A 21,211-nucleotide genomic window follows, 5' to 3' on the forward strand; every position below is an offset into this window, starting at 1 on the left:
ACACGGGCACTAAACATAGCAACCAATTAACATGCTCAACAACTGCTGTGAAATCTCCCACCCGTATGTGTAAAAAGTCCCCAGGAATTTACGGGTTGCATTTTCTTGTAAATATGTTATTCTTACGGATGCTTCTGTGGAATATTATCAAGCACCCGATGGAGCAGCGCTCCTAATTTCATTGTGTACCTGCGAGACAATGACAACAATAAAGGTTTTCTGTTCTTTTCTAGTTTCTGTAATATTTCCCACGTTTGACTAATTTACGGCCTCTGTGTGGGTTCTCATGTGGCGTGTCAAATGAGCACTCTGTCTGAAATGTTTCCCACATGTCCCACAACTGTAAGGCTTCTCACCTGTGTGGGTTCTCATGTGGACTGCCAATGCTCCACTCTGACTGAAATGTTTCCCACATGTTTTACAACTGTAAGGCTTCCCACCTGTGTGGGTTCTCATGTGGACTGTCAATGTTCCACTCCGTCTGAAATGTTTCCCACATGTTTTACAACTGTAAGGCTTCCCACCTGTGTGGGTTCTCATGTGGCGTGTCAAATGAGCGCTCCGTCTGAAATGTTTCCCACATGTTTCACAACTGTAAGGCTTCTCACCTGTGTGGGTATTCATGTGGCTTGTCAAATGACCGCTCCGTCTGAAATGTTTCCCACATGTTTCACAACTGTAAGGCTTCTCACCTGTGTGGGTTCTCATGTGGACTGTCAATGTTCCACTCCGACTGAAATGTTTCCCACATGTTTTACAACTGTAAGGCTTCTCACCTGTGTGGGTTCTCATGTGGCGTGTCAAATGAGCGCTCCGTCTGAAATGTTTCCCACATGTTTTACAACTGTAAGGCCTCTCAACTGTGTGACTTCTCATGTGTTCTTTACAACTTCCATTTGTCGCAAAAGCCTTGCTACATGTTGTACAAACATGTGGTCTCCCTTTTCTGTTCCCTCTGCTGTGGGATTGACGTGTGGGCTCAAATTCTACACCCTCTTCAGGTCTCTCACGTCTCTTATCATGGCTTGCTGATGCCTGACAGCCGTTAGAGAACAGCAGCTGGTCAATGTCTGCTGCTCCTACCACAGAGATAATAACAGGCATGAGAACTCCAGACTCTTCTGATGCTGCATCTTCATCAGATTTCATGTACAGAGTCTGATCGTTGCTCTGATCTTTTTCTTCAGAAGTAGGACTCAACATCAAGGATTCAGTGTCCTGCTCCAGTTTAAGCCACTCTCTCTCCTGACTGGTGGGGATTTCTTCCTGCTCCTCTTTCACACGTGGAGGCTCTGGCCCCTCTTTGTCCAAACTGCAGTGCATCTCCTGCTGACGGAGCTGCTGATCAGCAGGAACCTCCTCCTCCTCCTCCTCCTTACAGACATGTTGCTGTGGACAATCTGGAGGACAGAGAACAGAAGAAATTTGACGTTGCTGTGATGAAACAAATGTAGACGTGAGAGGACATACATACTTCCTCTGTGCGATTTCATGTCGGGTCTCCAGGTGATATATGGCAGTCTTTGCTGATGATCGATGTTCACTCAGTGTTTTACACTCATTTCTTTACAATCGGTCGCTTTTTAAAAACTTTTAATCAACTGAAGTCATCCTTTTCACCTGAACACCTGCAGACGAAACAGGCAAAGTGAGTTAATGTTATCTTCTGCTACAGCTGATTGTACAATTACTTTAAAATGTGTGTATTTAATATCAATAGAAAAGGAGAACCGCCTCCCTTTCTTCCCCTTGAAAACTTCAAATATCAGTTCAAGAACAGGAATACCAATAAGTTTCATTTCAAACATTTACAGTCTGCTCAGTCCTCCGCTCTCTGCCAGATTGTCAGTGACTTGTTCCTACTCTCCAGCACTATAATCCTGGTTTTGATTTATGTTTACCGACCCTGCTTGTTTTTCAGATTTTCGTCTGTTGGCCTGCTCCTTTGGATTTTTTTTCAATGATAACTTTAAACTAATCAGAAATACTCTCTCTACATTGCTAACGGTAAACGACTATTCTCGCTGCACATGTCCGGTTTCTGGTGCAACACCTACGTGGGTGTATCGAGGCCCGTTCCCAGCATCACTCCAGCGTTCTAACGGTACGTTGTGTTTGCTCATTACATCAGAACGCTGATGATGAGGAGAAAACCCTGCAACCACGTTAGCACAGCTGGAAACAGTTCAGCTGCTCAGAGAAGCTAAAGAACTGAACCTTCCTTTGTGTGGGTGAGCCCAAACTGTGGAACGGTAGTGTGTGTGTATTTATATATATAATTAAAGTATTTGTCAAACTAGGCCAAAGCTTACATGGCTGCTTGTTCTGTGCTGCTGTGTAAATATTTTGTGAAAAAATAGTCATCTCCAGAACCAGAACCAGAACCAGAACCAGAACCAGAACCAGAACCCGAACCCGAACCCGAACCCGACACCTCGTTTTAGGTCGCTCACAACACAGCTGCATGTCTACGTAACCAAAAACTGTGTCATAACACAAACATTATGTAACCAACTTTAGTACAGTGCAGCTAGTAGCACTTAGCATTAGCATGTTAGCACTCACCAGTTTCTTCGTTCCAAAGTACGCGGCCTGTGAGCAACGTGGTTCGGTCACGGAATCGGGAATCTGCGAGATGAGGCGCAAAACACTGAGATCGGACGTTTAACGCACACTGAGAGAAGAGCTTTGATACAATATTTAACTCGCTGTACCTGCAGCTTGCCCAAGTCGTTCGGTGTGTGTCCGCCATATTGAATCCCGCAACGGGTTGAACACTCGCATGGAGGACGCAGGTATCGCGATATTTTGGGGTCGTTCCGGTAAAATAGATTGTTATAATATTATCTCCCTTCCTCTCTTACAATAATATCCGAAAGTCCCTTTTTCTTCCTTCCTTTCAGTTTTGTCCTCCTCAGGACTATGTCACTCGATGATCAACATTATAGCAATCTATTTTACATAGCGACCCCATATTCTCGCGATACCTGCGTCCTCCATGCGAGAGTTCAACCCGTTGCGGCCTTGCGGGATTCAATATGGCGGACACACACCGGACAACGTGGACGAGCTGCAGGTACAGCGAGTTAAATATTGTGTCAAAGCTCTTCTCTCAGTGTGCGTTAAACGTCCGATCTCAGTGTTTTGCGCCTCATCTCGCAGATTCCCGATTCCGTGACCGAGCCGCGTTGCTCACAGGCCGCGTACTTTGGAACGAAGAAACTGGTGAGTGCTAACATGCTAATGCTAAGTGCTACTAGCTGCACTGTACTAAAGTTGGTTACATAATGTTTGTGTCGCATAGTGCCTGTTACAGACATACATTTATATATATATTAGTGTTAAAATGTAACAGGAAGTCGGAAAAGAAGCAGCTGCGTCGTGTACATCCCCGTCCCTGCTCAGCCCTCCTGACTGGCTGGTACGGACTCAGCAGTCGAGGAGGAGCACATGTGTCTCTGGCTGATCTAAAAGTCCCCAACTGATCCTTGGTGGTGAAAAGAAATGCTCAGAATGTGAGCAAATCAATTGTGAGTTCTTTAATGCGAAGAAAGTTCAGGAACAGGAACTCTTTTTTTATTGGTAAGACGCGTCTGAGACGGATAGCCAGCCTTATATGAAGGAAACGCAGGCTGTAAATGTATATTAGCTATATTAGCCTGTAGCAACTCAATGTAATAACAGCTCATAATGTAATAACAGCTCATAATGTTATAACAGCTCATAATGTAATAACTTAAATGTAATAGCAGCTCATAATGTAATAACTTAAATGTAATAGCAGCTCATAATGTAATAACTTAAATGTAATAACAGCTCATAATGTTATAACAGCTCATAATGTAACAATGGCTTGTACTGTGAGAAAAGTGTTGCGTTTCACCGTTGTCTTTACCTTTGCTATTCCTGCAGGGTGAAAGGACAGGCTTCCACCTCTGTGATTTTCTGTCTGTAAGCAAAGTAACATGATTTCTGCAAAATGTGGTGGAGCTTTAAGGCCATAACGGCCACATCTGCACACTGACGATGGGTCATGATTTTATTACTGTACTATTACTGTACTATTACATTATGAACTTTTATTACAATTAAGTTATTACACTGAGTTGCGACACAGCAGCCTTTTGACAAGGTAGGTAGGCTGTATAAACGAACCTAAGGCGCATGGAATAGAAACTACTGTATTTGCATGGGTTGCGTTATTCAAAGGGAATGTCAGCAAAACAGTCAGATAAGTCAGTCAGTCAAACATTATTAATAAAATATAAACCAATGTTTTGACAGCTCTGTTCACTCCTGAAACAAGTGCATTCACGATGCGGTACCGTACATACCGGTAGCTCTTACTGGTATTCACGCCGCCTTTCCAACTCCATTAGTCACAGTTCAAAGCTACATGCTACATGCTGTTTTCTTTTTTTCCCCTGAGGTAACAGGTAGTGCAACTTTTTATCACGTAGTTAGTGCATTCACAAATGTGGAGGGGAACTTTCCCTGATTCAGTAAACGCGTAAAAAAACAGTCCGATACCACTACGGTAAATCAAACATTAGTGCAATAACAATAGTCCATAGTCACAATATATCCCAGCGCTGTTCAGTTGTAAACATGTGAAAGGAACACGTAAAGCTCACTTTGTTAGTTTATTCCTCATTCAGGAAATCCCTCGAATTCTTCCTCTTCAGTATCCGAGTTGAACAGCTGGGCGAGTACGGCATCCAACGTGCCCGGTCCCGTCTTGTCAAAGTCGCCATTGTCCAAGTCAGCGTCGCTGCTGCTGTCTGGCAGTTCAGTGACTATGTGCTCAATGAACTAGCACGTCATAACACAATATGTTACAGTGTAGCTTTGAAGGCACTGTCGACACCAATATCCAGTGGCTGGAGTTCTTTAGTCATAAGCGTGTCTCTCTGTAGGTGCCATTTGGGGACTGGAATTCCTCTTTCCCGCGTTTACCGCTGGCGACGCCCTCTGACTACGGTGGCCGCAATTACCGTATTTATCCACATACAAAGGCGCGCCGCGTTAAAAGGCGCGCGGTCAAGTTTTGAGAAAATTTGAAGCTTTTTAGGTGCGCTTTATGGTGCGGAAAATACGGTAACTCACTTTGTCTGTGTCGTCTGCAGGTAATCAGGTGAAAAGGATGACTTCAGTTGATTAAAAGTTTTTAAAAAGCGACCGATTGTAAAGAAATGAGTGTAAAACACTGAGTGAACATCGATCATCAGCAAAGACTGCCATATATCACCTGGAGACCCGACATGAAATCGCACAGAAGAAGTATGTATGTCCTCTCACGTCTACATTTGTTTCATCACAGCAACGTCAAATTTCTTCTGTTCTCTGTCCTCCAGATTGTCCACAGCAACATGTCTGTAAGGAGGAGGAGGAGGAGGAGGAGGAGGAGGTTCCTGCTGATCAGCAGCTCCGTCAGCAGGAGATGTACTGCAGTTTGGACAAAGAGGAGCCAGAGCCTCCACGTGTGAAAGAGGAGCAGGAAGAAATCCCCACCAGTCAGGAGAGAGAGTGGCTTAAACTGGAGCAGGAGACTGAATCCTTGATGTTGAGTCCTACTTCTGAAGAAAAAGATCAGAGCAACGATCAGACTCTGTACATGAAATCTGATGAAGATGCAGCATCAGAAGAGTCTGGAGTTCTCATGCCTGTTATTAGCTCTGTGGTAGGAGCAGCAGACATTGACCAGCTGCTGTTCTCTAATGGCTGTCAGGCATCAGCAAGCCATGATAAGAGACGTGAGAGACCTGAAGAGGGTGTAGAATTTGAGCCCACACGTCAATCCCACAGCAGAGGGAACAGAAAAGGGAGACCACATATTTGTACAACATGTAGCAAGGCTTTTGCGACAAATGCAAATTGTAAAGAACACATGAGAACCCACACAGGTGAGAAGCCTTACAGTTGTGAAACATGTGGGAAACATTTCAGATGGCGTGATGGGTTGAAATGCCACATGAGAACCCACACAGGTGAGAGGCCTTACAGTTGTGAAACATGTGCGAAAAGTTTTAAAGTGAGTCATTCTTTGATGCGTCACATGAGAACCCACACAGGTGAGAAACCGTACAGTTGTGAAACGTGTGGGAAACATTTCAGACAGAATGATAAGTTGAAATACCACATGAGAACCCACACAGGTGAGAAGCCTTACAGTTGTAAAACATGTGGGAAACATTTCAGACGGGGTGATAGGTTGAAATACCACATGAGAGCCCACACAAATGAGAAGCCTTACAGCTGTGAATCATGTGGGAAAAGTTTTAGAGAGAATGGTTCTTTGACAGTCCACATGAGAACCCACACATGTGAGAGGCCTTACAGCTGTGAAACATGCGGGAAACATTTCACACGTAGTGTAGGGTTGACACAACACATGAGAATCCACACATGTGAGAAGCCTTACAGCTGTGAAACGTGTGGGAAATATTTCACACGTAGTGTAGGGTTGACACAACACATGAGAATCCACACAGGTGAGAAGCCATACAGTTGTAAAACATGTGGGAAACATTTCATACAAAGGCAAGGGTTGACGCGCCACATGGAAACCCACACAGGAGCCTTAAATGTATGTAAAAAGAAGGAGGTTCCTGCTGATCAGCAGCTCCGTCAGCAGGAGATGTATTGCAGTTTGGACAAAGAGGGGCCAGAGCCTCCACGTGTGAAAGAGGAGCAGGAAGAAATCCCCACCAGTCAGGAGAGAGAGTGGCTTAAACTGGAGCAGGAGACTGAATCCTTAATGTTGAGTCCTACTTCTGAAGAAAAAGATCAGAGCAACGATCAGACTCTGTACATGAAATCTGATGAAGATGCAGCATCAGAAGAGTCTGGAGTTCTCATGCCTGTTATTAGCTCTGTGGTAGGAGCAGCAGACATTGACCAGCTGCTGTTCTCTAATGGCTGTCAGGCATCAGCAAGCCATGATAAGAGACGTGAGAGACCTGAAGAGGGTGTAGAATTTGAGCCCACACGTCAATCCCACAGCAGAGGGAACAGAAAAGGGAGACCACATGTTTGTACAACATGTAGCAAGGCTTTTGCGACAAATGCAAATTGTAAAGAACACATGAGAACCCACACAAGTGAGAAGCCTTACAGTTGTAAAACATGTGGGAAACATTTCACACGTAGTGTAGCGTTGACCGCACACATGAGAATCCACACAGGTGAGAAGCCTTACAGTTGTGAAACATGTGGGAAACATTTCAGATGGCGTGATGGGTTGAAATGCCACATGAGAACCCACACAGGTGAGAGGCCTTACAGTTGTGAAACATGTGCGAAATGTTTTAAAGTGAGTCATTCTTTGATGCGTCACATGAGAACCCACACAGGTGAGAAACCGTACAGTTGTGAAACGTGTGGGAAACATTTCAGACAGAATGATAAGTTGAAATACCACATGAGAACCCACACAGGTGAGAAGCCTTACAGTTGTAAAACATGTGGGAAACATTTCAGACGGGGTGATAGGTTGAAATACCACATGAGAGCCCACACAAATGAGAAGCCTTACAGCTGTGAATCATGTGGGAAAAGTTTTAGAGAGAATGGTTCTTTGACAGTCCACATGAGAACCCACACATGTGAGAGGCCTTACAGCTGTGAAACATGCGGGAAACATTTCACACGTAGTGTAGGGTTGACACAACACATGAGAATCCACACATGTGAGAAGCCTTACAGCTGTGAAACGTGTGGGAAATATTTCACACGTAGTGTAGGGTTGACACAACACATGAGAATCCACACAGGTGAGAAGCCATACAGTTGTAAAACATGTGGGAAACATTTCATACAAAGGCAAGGGTTGACGCGCCACATGGAAACCCACACAGGAGCCTTAAATGTATGTAAGGAGAAGGAGGTTCCTGCTGATCAGCAGCTCCGTCAGCAGGAGATGTATTGCAGTTTGGACAAAGAGGGGCCAGAGCCTCCACGTGTGAAAGAGGAGCAGGAAGAAATCCCCACCAGTCAGGAGAGAGAGTGGCTTAAACTGGAGCAGGAGACTGAATCCTTAATGTTGAGTCCTACTTCTGAAGAAAAAGATCAGAGCAACGATCAGACTCTGTACATGAAATCTGATGAAGATGCAGCATCAGAAGAGTCTGGAGTTCTCATGCCTGTTATTAGCTCTGTGGTAGGAGCAGCAGACATTGACCAGCTGCTGTTCTCTAACGGCTGTCGGGCATCAGCAAGCCATGATAAGAGACGTGAGAGACCTGAAGAGGGTGTAGAATTTGAGCCCACACGTCAATCCCACAGCAGAAGGAACAGAAAAGGGAGACCACATGTTTGTACAACATGTAGCAAGGCTTTTGCGACAAATGGAAGTTGTAAAGAACACATGAGAAGTCACACAGTTGAGATCCCTCACAGTTGTAAAACATGTGGGAAACATTTCAAATCTCGTGCAGGGTTGACGGTCCACATGAGAAGCCACACAGAAGCCTTAAATTAGTCAAACGTGGGAAACATTATAGAAGCTAGAATAGAAAACCTCCATTGTCATTGTCTAGCACAGGGGTCGGCAACCCGCGGCTCTGGAGCCACATGACACAAACATTCTTTACGCTTTCCAATGCTGTAAAAATGTGTAGAATATTAAATTTCAACGCTTCTGTCAACGAAGATTTGCTTCAAAGCCTGCGACACATCAGCACGGCGGGGTGCCAGGCAGGTGGCTGTTGTAAACAAACCAGCGGGTGTGTGACGGGCCATGGACCCCAAAGGTAAAAAGAGAAAAATAACTGAGGAGAACAGAGGATTCAACGTTTCTTGGACCGAATCATTTGCATTCATTGCCAATGCAGAAGGATTGCCTGAATGTTTGCTCTGTAGCGAGAAGTTGTCAAATAACAAAAAGAGTCATGTGGAAAGACATTTCCAGGGAAAGGCTACATTTGCAGCCGAGTAGCCAGTTGGAAGTGAGAGAAAAAGTGTGATTGCATCACTGCATTGATCATGCTGATTGACTCCTGCAGCGTCCTAAGACAGAAGAAAATGTATTTTGTGTCTTCTAGGGTGGCTCGCCTCCCTAGAAGACTTATTGAAAAAAAAAAGACTTATTGTAAGACTTATTGAAAAAATCTCTGCACTCTGAGGTTGAGAGAACAGAAAGAATGGATGTGGTTAGAAGCTTCAGCGACCTACAGACCATGTTCACAGCGACGACGGGAAACCCAACTGTTGGTTTGCTAAATATGTAGAATCTTAAAAGTCATCGTTTTCCTGCTTCTAGAATTTGAACGAACTGCTGCTTGATTGATCAGAGACTAGAGTGAATGCTAATATCGACTGTTATCTACTGTATATATATATAAATATATATATATATGAAGGTTTACTCACTAAGACACAGTTACTTTGTGCATTGACCCCATCATTAGCCTCGTCTTACCCTCGGTCACATCTGTCAGCTTCCTCTCGTAGTGGGGCAGCAGGGAAACGCAGCCGAGTGGCTCTTTGGTCATGATGTTCTGAAGGACTTTGCCCATCTGCATGGCGTTTGAGTATCTGTAGGGAAATGCACAGGGAAGGTGCAGAGGCAAATCAATATGCATGAACAGAAAGAGAATGATGATTTACCAGTCATCAGTCCTTTAAATAGATCAGATAGTCTGCCCACCCTCTTCTTATGACCCCATCAAATTCTGCATCTTTAAGCAAAGAGGTGTTAAGGCGCCACGTCGACGGGGGGGTTTAAAGGTCGCTGCGATTTGTGAGGTGAGCGTAACCGGAGCGTGATCGCTGATAATTATAGGGTTCATTTTAGTAGAAGACCTAAGACAGAAGAAAAGAATGTGTATTTCCGCTTCGTTGGATTCTTTAATCTCCAGCCGTCGCCAAGGCCAAAATCATCCATATACTCCAGTAGTACTTTGGCTGATTGTGAACGCCTCGTGTGTACTGTAGTACTGGAGCGATCTACTGATGGATTTAGAACTGTGTTGAAGTCTCCGCCGATGATGATAGTTGATTCTGCTGTTAGCTCGAGTAGCTGGGAGAACAATGTGTGGAAGAAGGCCGGATCATCACTATTAGGAGCGCACAGATTCACAATGCTGTAGAATTTATTGAATACGGTTGCCTGAATAATAATGTATCGGCCCTCTGGATCCGTTACCGTGTTGTTTAACGTGAAGAGTAGTCTCTTGTGTATTAATGTGGAGACTCCTCTTTGTCTTTTGAAACGCGACATGAGAGTTAACTCCTCCCACCGGTCTCTGAGTCAGTGGAGGTCGCTGGGTCAGTGTTTGTGGCTCTCACTCTGCGCTCCCTCTTCTTCCTCAGATCTCCTGAGACCTTGATGATCCAGATTCTCCTTTAGAGACTGATGAGAACCCGGGGTTCTGGGATAATTCTTGGTTATGGCTGGATGAAAGGTATTGAAACAAGGAGCACAAATAATTCCGCTACAGAAAATGGTGTATTTGTCACTTTTTGTTTGTCCATGTTGTATGTTCACTGCGGTGTGCACAACCCTCTACGGCGGAAAGCAGGAAATAAAACTAGTAAAATATAATAGGCTAGTCTGCCAAGAGGGCAGGTGATGGTCACAATCACTATAAAAATAAAAATAAAGTTGCATAGAACTCTAGCAGTGACTGACGTTATGTATGTTACAAATGCAAACAAGTTAGAATAAAAAAATAGATAGATAGACACAACGACATGTTTGCCACTTTCCCACTGAAATGACTGGTTTGACACTGTTTTTGAACGCAGATCGATCGGCTATCAATCGGCGTTTGTCCCGTTCAGTGAGCAGAACGCCGTTTATAAGCCGGACTTCCTCTGGTCGCTGCTTCAATGCGAACCGGTTTCGAGTCGCCGGTGATCGTCGCCGGTTTGCGCATGCGCAACGGAGTGTAACGAAATAATTATTTTTATAAATTAAAGATTAAAGATTTGTCTGCAAGTGCATTTTTGCTGAATTATTGTTTCTTGTACACGAAAAGGTATTATTTATTTTATTTTTTTATTTTTTTCTTCTGCTCGAAACAAACAATAAACCAACCCACCAACGTCACTGTAATGTCTTACACTCAATTAATTCGGTCAAAGATGTCGGCAGATATTATCAATATGTTAGAGGAGCCCAAAATGCGGAGACGGAGGCAAACCTGGATCCCCACGCACGCACGCACGCACGCACAAACGCACCGCAGGAGAGAGGAAGGAGACGTCATCACCGGGCCAGCGTGAGCCGTGACGGAGCCAGAGAATGGAAAAGTGAGTCAGGGACCCAAGGGAAGCGTCATCGGACCGCCAGCGGACGAGCCCCGGGGGGGACCCCAGACCGGACCCCAGACCGGCCCCGTCGTTAGTGAGGGGGGGGGGGCATGGCGTCATCCCCGGTCACTCCGGCATCGCCGGAAGGGGAGACACCGTCACCCATCGGCAGCGAAGACCGCGCGACACCCCGACAGGTACGCGCGCCTGTGCGCCACATGCGTGCACGACGCAAACGCCACCGCGAACTTCCTTGGAACGTTTGTTGGTTTTTAATCCTTCCGGGGTTCTGCAGCAACAAAAGAGTAAAAGTGAATTATTCCAATGCCGACTGGGTGAGCAGAGCCCGCCCTTTGATTCGGCATCATTCTGACGCGATATTTAGCTTTTAATAATCAATGTAATCAATATAGTCCCATGTTTGTTTCTCAGGAGCCATTCAATCACCGGCTGCGCGTCTCGCTGCGAAAGTTGCGATTACGTCGACGCGAGCGCGTCTAATTCTACGTCACGTGTCCAATGGGGTTCGGTGTGACGTCATCGCCGCTGCTCCCTGGTGTTGGGGATGGTTTGCCTGAGCAGAGAAGGCGTTTCTTTGAATGTGGCAGTCCGGGGATGGACAGGGTTTTAACCCTTCACTGCCCGAAAAGCCACTTTTTTTTTTTTTTTAACGCCTTTAAATCAGGGTCTTAAGCGTTCAGAAATAAATGCAGCTTGGCTATTTGGTTCATAGCCCGCTCTGAACAGGTGTACAGCGGTGTCGGTGTCACCGGTCGGACGTGCAGAGGTGGCAGGAGTGATGGTGACAGCAATATTTACACAGCGTGGTTTAAATATTTCAAAGCATGGTCTATGTTTATGTCTAAATGTGGAATGTAGAGGCTAAGCCAGGATTCATGTGGCACATTGTAGAGCAACTGGACCTCATTTATTTAGCGTCCGTCAAACCACAATCCAAACTTCTGTTCCGGCACATCCGGTTAACCTTTCACATTAAAACAACAGCAACTCAGACAGGTTACACCACATGATCCCGCGCGTACCGATGGGGCATGCAAAATAACTACAGTGTATTTATTGGATAAGTGTCCATTTCTGGTAATTAACAAGAGTATTTTAACAATCGGCTGCAAAATCCATTTTTTACACAAGCAAGGTTCTGTCCGTGGCTGGGTCCTCCCAGAGAATGGCGTTGATCCAGATCTGGATCCAGATTCTAAAATGTTTTAAAGGATTCTTTAACATTGCGAGATAGGGCACCTTTTTTACATTTTTCTTAATTTCTTCAAAATGCATGTCGGTATGGATCTGAAAAAAAATCACACATAAGTACTCCTTAAAGGTCTATGACCATGACTAATTTCAGCCAGATCCGGATCACAATCCGGATCCGAGAGCTAATTTTCGTTCTAAAATCGGCATTTTTCAGGAGTCCATCCTGGCCCCTCTGATCCGGAAGCCCTGTTTACTGTCTCACAAGATCCAATAGTCTATTGGAGGCGAGGGTCTGCAATCTCTGATTGTCTTTCTAGTTCCAATATGGAACCGGTTAGAACGTGCCGATGTTCTCCTGTTGTCTTCTGAACGAATGACTTCCTCTCTTCTCCTCCAGGTAAGTTGACGTGGATCTGTGCAGACCAGAAGCCTTGCTGTAGGTAACGTCCCCGCACTGTCTCGCAGGACTGTTGGTCTTATTCCAACGTTGTTCGTAGGATGAAATCGTTGTTGCTTTGAGTCGGGATGGAGCGATTACAGAAGCAGACCGCCTTCCTGTCTGGTCAGATTTGATGCGATTCAATGGGTGAAGCCATTTGACGTTTCACATGCGTCCGTTCATTATCCGAGTTATATTTGGCATTTTGACAAGCTGCGGTCTGGGTTTCGGTGAGGCCGATCCTCTCGAAGCGGTTTTCTTTTCTCGTGGTCCCAATTTGTGGGTTTAGAATGTAAGATGAGATAAGATGCTTAATCATGTAGGGAAGTCTTTTGTTTGGTTGTCAACGCAGAGCTTCATATTTAGAATATATTTGCTTGTAGCTGAGCGGGACTTTAAGCCACTGGAAGGAGGAGTCAATAAATGATGTCAGCCCCCTACAGGCATACACACGAGTGAATGTGCAGTGTGTTTGGTCTGTTCCCAAATTAACGGCTGTTAAATAGATGCATTTATTATGAAGATACCTTCAGAGAGCTTTCGTGTGTGTGTGTGTGAGAGAGAGAGAGATTTCCATAATTAATAATAATGATGATACCCAGCTGCACAGATTCTATTAAGAATTATATAACCAAATGCTTATTGATGATGATGATGATTCCCTGGCGTGTCCAGAAGATGATGAAGAATGTTGGTGTTTTAACTCTTTGAGTGCCATTAACGTCTGAAGACGTTTTTTCAAACCCTGACATCCAAATCTGCCTCTTTTCAACGGCCAATAACTGCAGAACAAAAAGTGATAGGAACACACTTTCTTTTCCTGATGAAAGAAGAGACTCTAGTCTTTCATTTCCTAAACATGTTAGGAAATCAGTGTTTGCATAGTCAGAGTAAAGAATATTCAATAGGGCTTGGGAAATCTGGAAAAATGTGCGAACTGAAAATGGCTGGCATTTGATGAGTTAATCGAACCCACATCGATGAAATGCAATGAATGAAAGTGATCAAAGCTGGTCAGACCTTGCTTGGACTCAGATAGAGCTGGCCGGTATGTGATCGGCTTTTGACCTGATTGATCACCAATGATGGCGTTTTTATTGTTTCCCCCTTCTGTTGACTTGTTTCCCCCTGCTCTGTGGCGGCGCCAACACGACCCACGTATGAAAGTAAATGCTGGTTAGTCTGGGGGTGCTCGGTGATGAAATCTCAAACGATTCTGTTTGTTTAGGTCTGAGCAGAAAGATGAATGCTGTGTGGACCTTTTGTAAAGTTCCTGCTTTGTGTTCAGCTGCAAATGTTAACCTTTCGGGGGCCTTTATAATGAGGGTTTGAGAGATGAACACATCTGGAGAGCAGCTTTGGTGATGGTTAAAATAAACCCTGATTGACCTTCATCCACCTTGACCATTTCCTTTGCTCTAGCCAGGTTTATTGCACCCGCTGCAATGAGCGGAGGCTCGGACATGAAGGGGTTAAACCTGACATTACAGGAAAGAGTCTCATCATTAAGTCACCTTTTTGTCTTTTTTTAAATGAATTTAGATGTTTTAGTTTGGTGCAGCCTGTAAACGGTTGGAGAGGATCATGATAAATATCTTTATCTGCAGCCAAAGAAAAGAGCTGGACTCATAAAAGAATGCGAGCGGTCGTATAGTATGATAGTGATAGTTCAAGCATGTGATGTTTGTCTTTAGGCTGGAGGGTAAGAACCTCTTGTCGGCCCGTTAATGAAGGGATTAACTTTGATCTGCGTAGCCTCTGAACTTCAGAAGAGAATAGTTAATATTATCGAGTCAAGTTTAAATTTGCTAACTTTTCTAGACGAGTCCAAGAAGCCGGATTACACAGATGACAAAGCGACGACCAGCTTCACAGAGCTGCTCTAATCATATCAGGGTTATTTATGGCGAACCTGTCAGCGGTGTAATATTTGGCAGGGACAGCACAAGTGTCTCGTGCTCACTCTTTGTTGGTGACATCTGTGTGCCAGGAATAGAACAGTCCAGGTCAGGCGAGGAATATTTCATACGAGTGCCTGAGAACTGCGTTGACTTTTGTAAAAAGGGTAGAATATGGGGCCTTTAAAGCTGTATTCATTCAGTCATGTAATGTCTACCCGAGTCCTCCAGAGGGCGGCCTCCACCAAATTAGAAGCTGATTGTCAGATCAGTTAATAGTTGCTATTTTCATAGATAGATAGAAGAATAGTCATTGAATGTATACCGGTATATCACAGTTTTTAACTAGATTTCAAAAAAAGTGCACAATAAAATTTTAATTACTGATTTACTGGTAAATACAGTCCTATAAAGCAGTGCTGTATATATCGATAAATTAGGACGTGCGCTGGAGCGTTCAGATAAATGCCTGACGAGCCGTGTAAATCTGTGATGGTTAAAACATCACACAATACTATAAATAAGAATTACAAACCGATTTGGAAAATCATCAAAGTTTTGATTGAATGAGATTCTTCTGATGTCGTCAGGATGGTGAAATGTTTTGTGTTTGTTTACACCCCAACAGCTGTTTAGCTATTTTCTAGCGACTGATCCAAATGAGCCGTTTCCTGGAATGAAGGCCTCATGTCATGCAGCTTGTGCATGAACTCATTAATGCACGTTTGTTTAAGACAGCCTTCTTTTATCCATCACCCCGGTCAAACGAGACCAAACGCACCTCTGAGGAGATCCTGGCGTAACATTAGAAGCTTTTCCCACTTTCCTCAAGACAAGTCTCCTAAACTCTTTAGTTATTCTTCCAAGAAAGCTTAACAGCTAAATAAAATAGCAAATAACACAAGTACAAGAAATATATTGGAACGTGTTTTGCGTGTACAAGATGCTTATTGAGATTCAGTCTGACCAACCAGAAAGCTCCCAGCTGACATGACGTCTGTGTCCCCGCCCGTCTTTGTCGTCTCCTCATCAGCTCTACCCCGCCTCCCCCACCCCCTCCGTTCCATTGGTGTTTTCCTCAGCAGTGTTTCCCTTTGCTCTGTTGCCCTGACAACAGACAGACACCTACGCGAGGGTTTCCTTGGCGACGGGACGGATGAGGGCTCTCCACCCCTCTGGTCCATTTCCCTTTTGCTCTTTGGCATTAAGAGAAGCTCGTCTGAAGGTCTGTTTTGTCCAAATCGATTAGATTTCGGGTTTGTTCAACCATTGATTGAAGGGAAATCTCATGCAAATATGGCAGTCAGAATGATATGGTTTAATCATATTTGCAATGGTTTGGGCACCCCTCTGAGATTTCATGGTAATTTGCGCTAACCTTTTAAGAGAAGATCACAGCAACAAGGTTTTATTACTACAGCGTAGGACGTGTAAGTGTTTTCCAGACCAACATTTGTAGAGTAGCGTTACATAGTTTCATCATAATAAAATGTAATGTACAAAATAGGATGTGCAGACGTTTGTATTATTCCTTGGTATGGGAACCTCTCAGTGCAAAACAAAAACAGTTTGTCCAGCATTATGAAGGTAGCCAGTAAAGACATTCTTGGCTCAGATCTTTGACCGGCAGGTGTTACGGAAGGACGGTCCATCCTGTCCAGCTCTGATCACCCTTGGAGGAGTTTGTTCTTCTACGCTCTGGGTGGAGATATAAACTCCCCGGGATAAAGTTTCTACTGTTTTTGCTTAATGTTCCATTTCGTCCTGTACATTGTGATTGTGTTACCAAGAGGAGGCTCTACAAAATGTTTATGTTATTATTTATTCGGGGTGCCCAAATCTATGTAAATGGCTATTTTCCTTTAAATGCGCGACAAAATGTTTCTGTTGGACCAATTGAAATATTGTTAAATATCTATTCATGAATGCTACGTCATTATTAATCCCTGAGACGAAGGGATTAATAATGTTGATCTGAAATACTTGGATGCTGCATTTCTACTTTCGATGCAGGAACAAAGACACTTTAAGACATATATAAAACACAAAGTAAAATGTGACAGGTTTATTAGTTTGTCTTCCTAATCCAAACACTAAAACACGAAAAGCCAAACGCTGTAACAAGAACAAATCAAGGTTCTCGACTAAATCAAGGTTCTCTTTGCTGCCGACACTCGCTGAGCCAAACCCTGTAAGATCCGATCGAGTCGAGGAAGACTTCAGCAACTGCTGAGACGTTTCTGGTGTTTTTAGTAAAAGCGGTGATCCTGACCCCGATAAGGGACGGATCGATCTACAACACGGTCGCTGACTCGGTTATCTTCTTTAGATTGAGCAGAGGGTGAAACAGCTACTGATATCCCCTCCACCTCCAAGTCAAGAAACAGATGCTGTTCCACTTGCACGAAAGATCCCTGATGGGTAATTATCAGACCAGAGGGATTGGGAAAGGCTGGCGGTACCTTGAGGGAATACCCACTTGTGTCCTTTGCTGTTTCCTTCTCCTTCTCCTAGCTCACAGCTTTTTATCTTTCGTGTTTCAGTTCTCCCTTTTCTTATGTCAGGCCTCTTTGATCTTGAACTGAAAATCCCCAGCCATCATTGTCCCATCAAAAGTATCTCCATGGTTACCTGGTTTTTAACACTTCCCATCAGGTTTTATTGCCCCCGAGCCAGAGTCAGTTGATTTTGAACCGATACAGAGTCCCGATCCGATACTTCTATAATACATCAAAAAACTAGAAAGACAATCAGAGATTGCAGACCCCGCCTCCAATAGACTATTCGATCTTGTGAGACAGTAAACAGGGCTTCCGGATCAGAGGGGCCAAACCTGCTCTAGCTTGCTGCTCCGGAATGTACTACAAGACACCTTCTGGACTCCTTTTCCCATCATGCCATTCATGTCCCTCCCTCTTAAAGTGGCAGTTTACAGCAGAGGCACAATTCCAGATGTAAAAATAATTCTATAATCTGGATCCAGATCCGGATCAACGCCATTCTTGGGGAGGACCGAGTCACGGACAGAACCTTGATTGTGTAAAATTTTCAAGTCAATTGAGTTCCTAGTTTTTGAGTTATGCGCTTGGACAGACAAGCAAACAGACAGACAAACAAACGGACCCAATTGCAATACCCTCGCCTCCTCTTCGGCGAGGGTAATAAATAAAGAAGTGTGAAGAAACGGATCCAGGATGTCTTTTAATTTTTATTTTATTCTACCTCCATCCAGGGCCGGCCCAACCTATAAGCAGCTGCTTAGGCCCCCCTTGCCACTAGGGGGCCCCCGATCTGACAACCCTCTTTGCATTATGCAGGGGGTGACTTGCACACTGCTTACCAGTAACCTTGGCAGCTTTCCTGTTTGTGTGATTACAACCTGGCAACCTACAGAGTGAGATCGGACCTGACCTCGTGCTGATTGGTCGCCTTGTTGTAAACAAGCTAGCGTAGAAGCAAGCGATGTCTGACTCCGTCTTACAGGAGATGCTCAGCTCAAACTACATGACCTTTATGCTCCCACCTAACCTCTGGAGGATGGCAGAGAAGATGCTGATGTAGTTTGGCTTGATCTATGTATGCACGTGAGACATCCAACATCATGAACATCAGCAAAGCTACTTGACTAACCACCGCCTCGGATCTATCCTGAGAACTAAACTCGCGGTGATGAACTCTCATTTCATTTGTGGTTTATCACCTGTAAGAACTTATTTGTAGCCTTCTCAATCATATAAATGAACGTGAAGTCATCATCATCCCCCTCTCTCTGGTGTTCTCTGGAACGGATCGATTGATGGCTGGACTGACTCAGAGGCTGGAACGTCAGGCTACGGATGAGCCTGATCAAAAATCAATCCCTCATTACAGATATTTTCATCCTGCGCAGGTCATCAGTAACTACCGGCATCGTTACATGTGGTTCTGTGTTCTGCTGCCCACCGTTCACAACCCGAGTATTTTACACGCATTTAAAGTCACGGCCTCGTTGGGTTGAGGTTCAATGCAGAGATGTCGGAAGGAAATGAGAAATGCATTCAAATGTATGCAATTGTTCAAGAAAAATAATTTTCTTAGATTTGTCTTTGTTTGTTTTTTAAACTTCTAAAACATAGCATAGTTAGCAGCCAGCTAACTTTCATCTGACTAACACACAGGAACAATAGAGGAGGAGCACATCAAGTAGTGATGCCCAGTAAGGAGGAGGAGCGCCCTGATTGATGATCCGATCAGGGCGCATGAAAACACTTACTCCCATGTTTCGGTACAAGCCGTCTTTACTGCGCATGTCTGTAACGTCAGCTGCACGTGCTGCTGTTGTTCCTGGAAGCTCGTTGAAGCAGAGCGAGCGAAAGACAGAGCTGGTCAATATCTGAGGCAAACATGTTGCCTGAAACACTAAAGGAGGAAACTAAAAGCGCAAACGGGGAAAACGAGGGAAAAAACGCTAAAGTTTCAGGCAGAAAACCGCGGAGCAATGTTTTATTTACAACTGAGGTCGCTATGGATTCTTCTTCTATTTTTTCCGATCGAAAGTGTGATGCATGAACACACCAGTCCTAATCGGATCAATGTTTTTTAGGGTCCATGAAGACAGTGAATCCGATCACAATTTTTTTTCCATGTAAACGCAGCCACTGAGTGTTCAACACTCGTATGATTCCACTGGGAAACATTTCAGTAATGCAGAAGCTCCGATGAGTGTGAGGATCAGGAACGCTCTCCATGCGCTCAACTACCTGGGGATGATGATCCAGGATGCCGCGGCACCAAAGACCCTCAAACACAGGAATCCTCCACAATGTTTTCATTTCACGGTGATCAGATTGGCTTGTTCTTGACAACCCCATTGATGTCCAATAGCCTCCCCCCATGCCGTCTCTCCCACATTCCCCTCATCCCTCTGCCCTTCATAAAATATGCAGAGCGCCTGCCGCTTTGCCAGATGCCCCCCCCCCCCCCCTTCCATTTGTACCCGGCAGGCTGGGACACGTGCCTCATTGAGGGACACAAAGGGCAGGTTGGGCTTTATCATGATGCTGATAATAGGTGCGTTTACATGGACACATTTAACCCGGTTAAAATCCTGATCGGAATAAAAATGCTTCATGGACACACCTTAACCGGAATAGTCTAACCCAATCCAGCCTGATCCGGTCACAATTCTATCCCGATCGAGAGGGGTGCTTTATACCGATTTGTGACCCGGTCAGGGCGCATGAAAACACTTATTCCGATGTTTCGGTACAAGTCGTCCTTACTGCGCATGTCTGTGACGTCAGCTACACGCGCTGCTGCTATTGCCGGAAGCTAGTTGAAGCAGAGCGAGCGAAAAGCACGGCGGGCGGAAGACAGAACTGGTCAATATCTGAGACAAACATGTTGCCGGAGACATTAAAGGAGGAAACTAAAAGCGCAAACGGGGAAAACGAGCGAAATAACGCTGACGTTTCAGGCAGAAAAGCGCGGAGCGATGATTTGTTTACAGCGGAAGTTGCTACGCTACGCTTCTTCTTCTACTATTTCCGGTGCTTTTGGTCAAACTGCGCATGTCAGAATATTCTGTTCCGATCAAAAGTGTGACGCATGAACACGCAAATCCTAATCGGATCGGATTTTTAGGGTCCATGAACACGTTGCATCGGATCACAAGTTTACTCTGAACTCTGATCGGAATAAAGACATTTTGTCCATGTAAACGCACCTACTGGAACCGGGTCGGCGTCACCGGCGGGCCTACGGAGGTCGACCCCAACCTTTTCCACTCCGCCTCACCTTCCACTTGAATCTGTGTCATAGGATAGAACGACAACAGAACGACAAGCAGTTTGTCTCCTACAACCAACGGCGCTCCGCGTCTGAGCTCTGCTTGTTGAAGGCAGCCTCCATTGCCTCTTTCCACGTAGCGGTCAATCAAGCTATATGACGACCACTGATTAGAGGCGGACCACGAAATCTGTCCGCCGGGACGAGGCCGTGTGCTCTGATGTAAACTTAAAGTAATCTGATTAATAAAAGTTATTGGTGCTCAAACCGTTCAGGGAGAAGCGGAAACCGGAAGGCATCTGCCGTGAACTGCTGTAATGCAAACACCACAGCCCAGACACTGGTGGTGGTGGTGGCGGCTGATGACTCTGCCGTGGACTGATGGTGGTTGAATGATGAAGTTGGTGAATCTATGAAGACTGTGCACGATGGGGAGACGGAGGGTGCACAAAACAAGAGCACAAAAGCCTGACTGAAGACCCTCTCTCTGTAGACTCTCTCTATAGACTCGATCTATAGACTCTCTCTATGGACTCTCTCTATAGGCTCTCTCTATAGACTCTCTCTATAGACTCTCTCTATGGACTCTCTCTATAGGCTCTCTCTATAGACTCTCTATAGACTCTCTCTATAGACTCTC

At 44.8% G+C, this 21,211-nt stretch overlaps 3 protein-coding genes across 3 annotated transcripts; 2 read left to right on the plus strand and 1 right to left on the minus strand.

Moving 5' to 3' along the window:
* On the minus strand, window positions 1-891 carry LOC137911585 (zinc finger protein 260-like). The gene has a single exon (XM_068755969.1). The coding sequence runs from the start codon at window positions 874-876 to the stop codon at window positions 259-261; it is 618 nt and encodes a 205-aa protein (XP_068612070.1). The 5' UTR covers window positions 877-891; the 3' UTR covers window positions 1-258.
* Window positions 892-3,035: 2,144 nt separating this feature from the next.
* LOC137911778 (zinc finger protein 345-like) lies at window positions 3,036-6,974 on the plus strand. Its single transcript, XM_068756162.1, has 5 exons — window positions 3,036-3,076; window positions 3,163-3,225; window positions 5,127-5,280; window positions 5,355-6,877; window positions 6,933-6,974. The coding sequence occupies exons 3-5, from the start codon at window positions 5,262-5,264 to the stop codon at window positions 6,972-6,974; spliced, it is 1,584 nt and encodes a 527-aa protein (XP_068612263.1). The 5' UTR covers window positions 3,036-3,076; window positions 3,163-3,225; window positions 5,127-5,261.
* A 110-nt stretch (window positions 6,975-7,084) lies between these two features.
* Window positions 7,085-8,529, plus strand: LOC137911584 (zinc finger protein 135-like). Its single transcript, XM_068755968.1, has 2 exons — window positions 7,085-7,184; window positions 7,353-8,529. The coding sequence occupies exons 1-2, from the start codon at window positions 7,085-7,087 to the stop codon at window positions 8,477-8,479; spliced, it is 1,227 nt and encodes a 408-aa protein (XP_068612069.1). The 3' UTR covers window positions 8,480-8,529.
* The last annotated feature ends 12,682 nt before the right edge of the window (window positions 8,530-21,211 follow it).

This window comes from Brachionichthys hirsutus, chromosome 23, assembly GCF_040956055.1.
Source record: "Brachionichthys hirsutus isolate HB-005 chromosome 23, CSIRO-AGI_Bhir_v1, whole genome shotgun sequence".
Classification (NCBI taxonomy): Eukaryota; Metazoa; Chordata; class Actinopteri; order Lophiiformes; family Brachionichthyidae; genus Brachionichthys; species Brachionichthys hirsutus.

Bases quoted from the DNA above. Each gene is read 5' to 3' on its own strand.
- LOC137911585 (XM_068755969.1), bottom strand. From the start codon at position 876: ATGAGAAGTCACACAGTTGAGAGGCCTTACAGTTGTAAAACATGTGGG.
- LOC137911584 (XM_068755968.1), top strand. From the start codon at position 7,085: ATGAGAACCCACACAAGTGAGAAGCCTTACAGTTGTAAAACATGTGGG. The intron at 7,185-7,352 runs GTGAGAAGCCTT...GAACCCACACAG, and splicing joins ACACATGAGAATCCACACAG to GTGAGAAACCGTACAGTTGT.
- LOC137911778 (XM_068756162.1), top strand. The intron at 6,878-6,932 runs GTAGGAGCAGCA...GTCAGGCATCAG, and splicing joins TGCCTGTTATTAGCTCTGTG to CAAGCCATGATAAGAGACGT.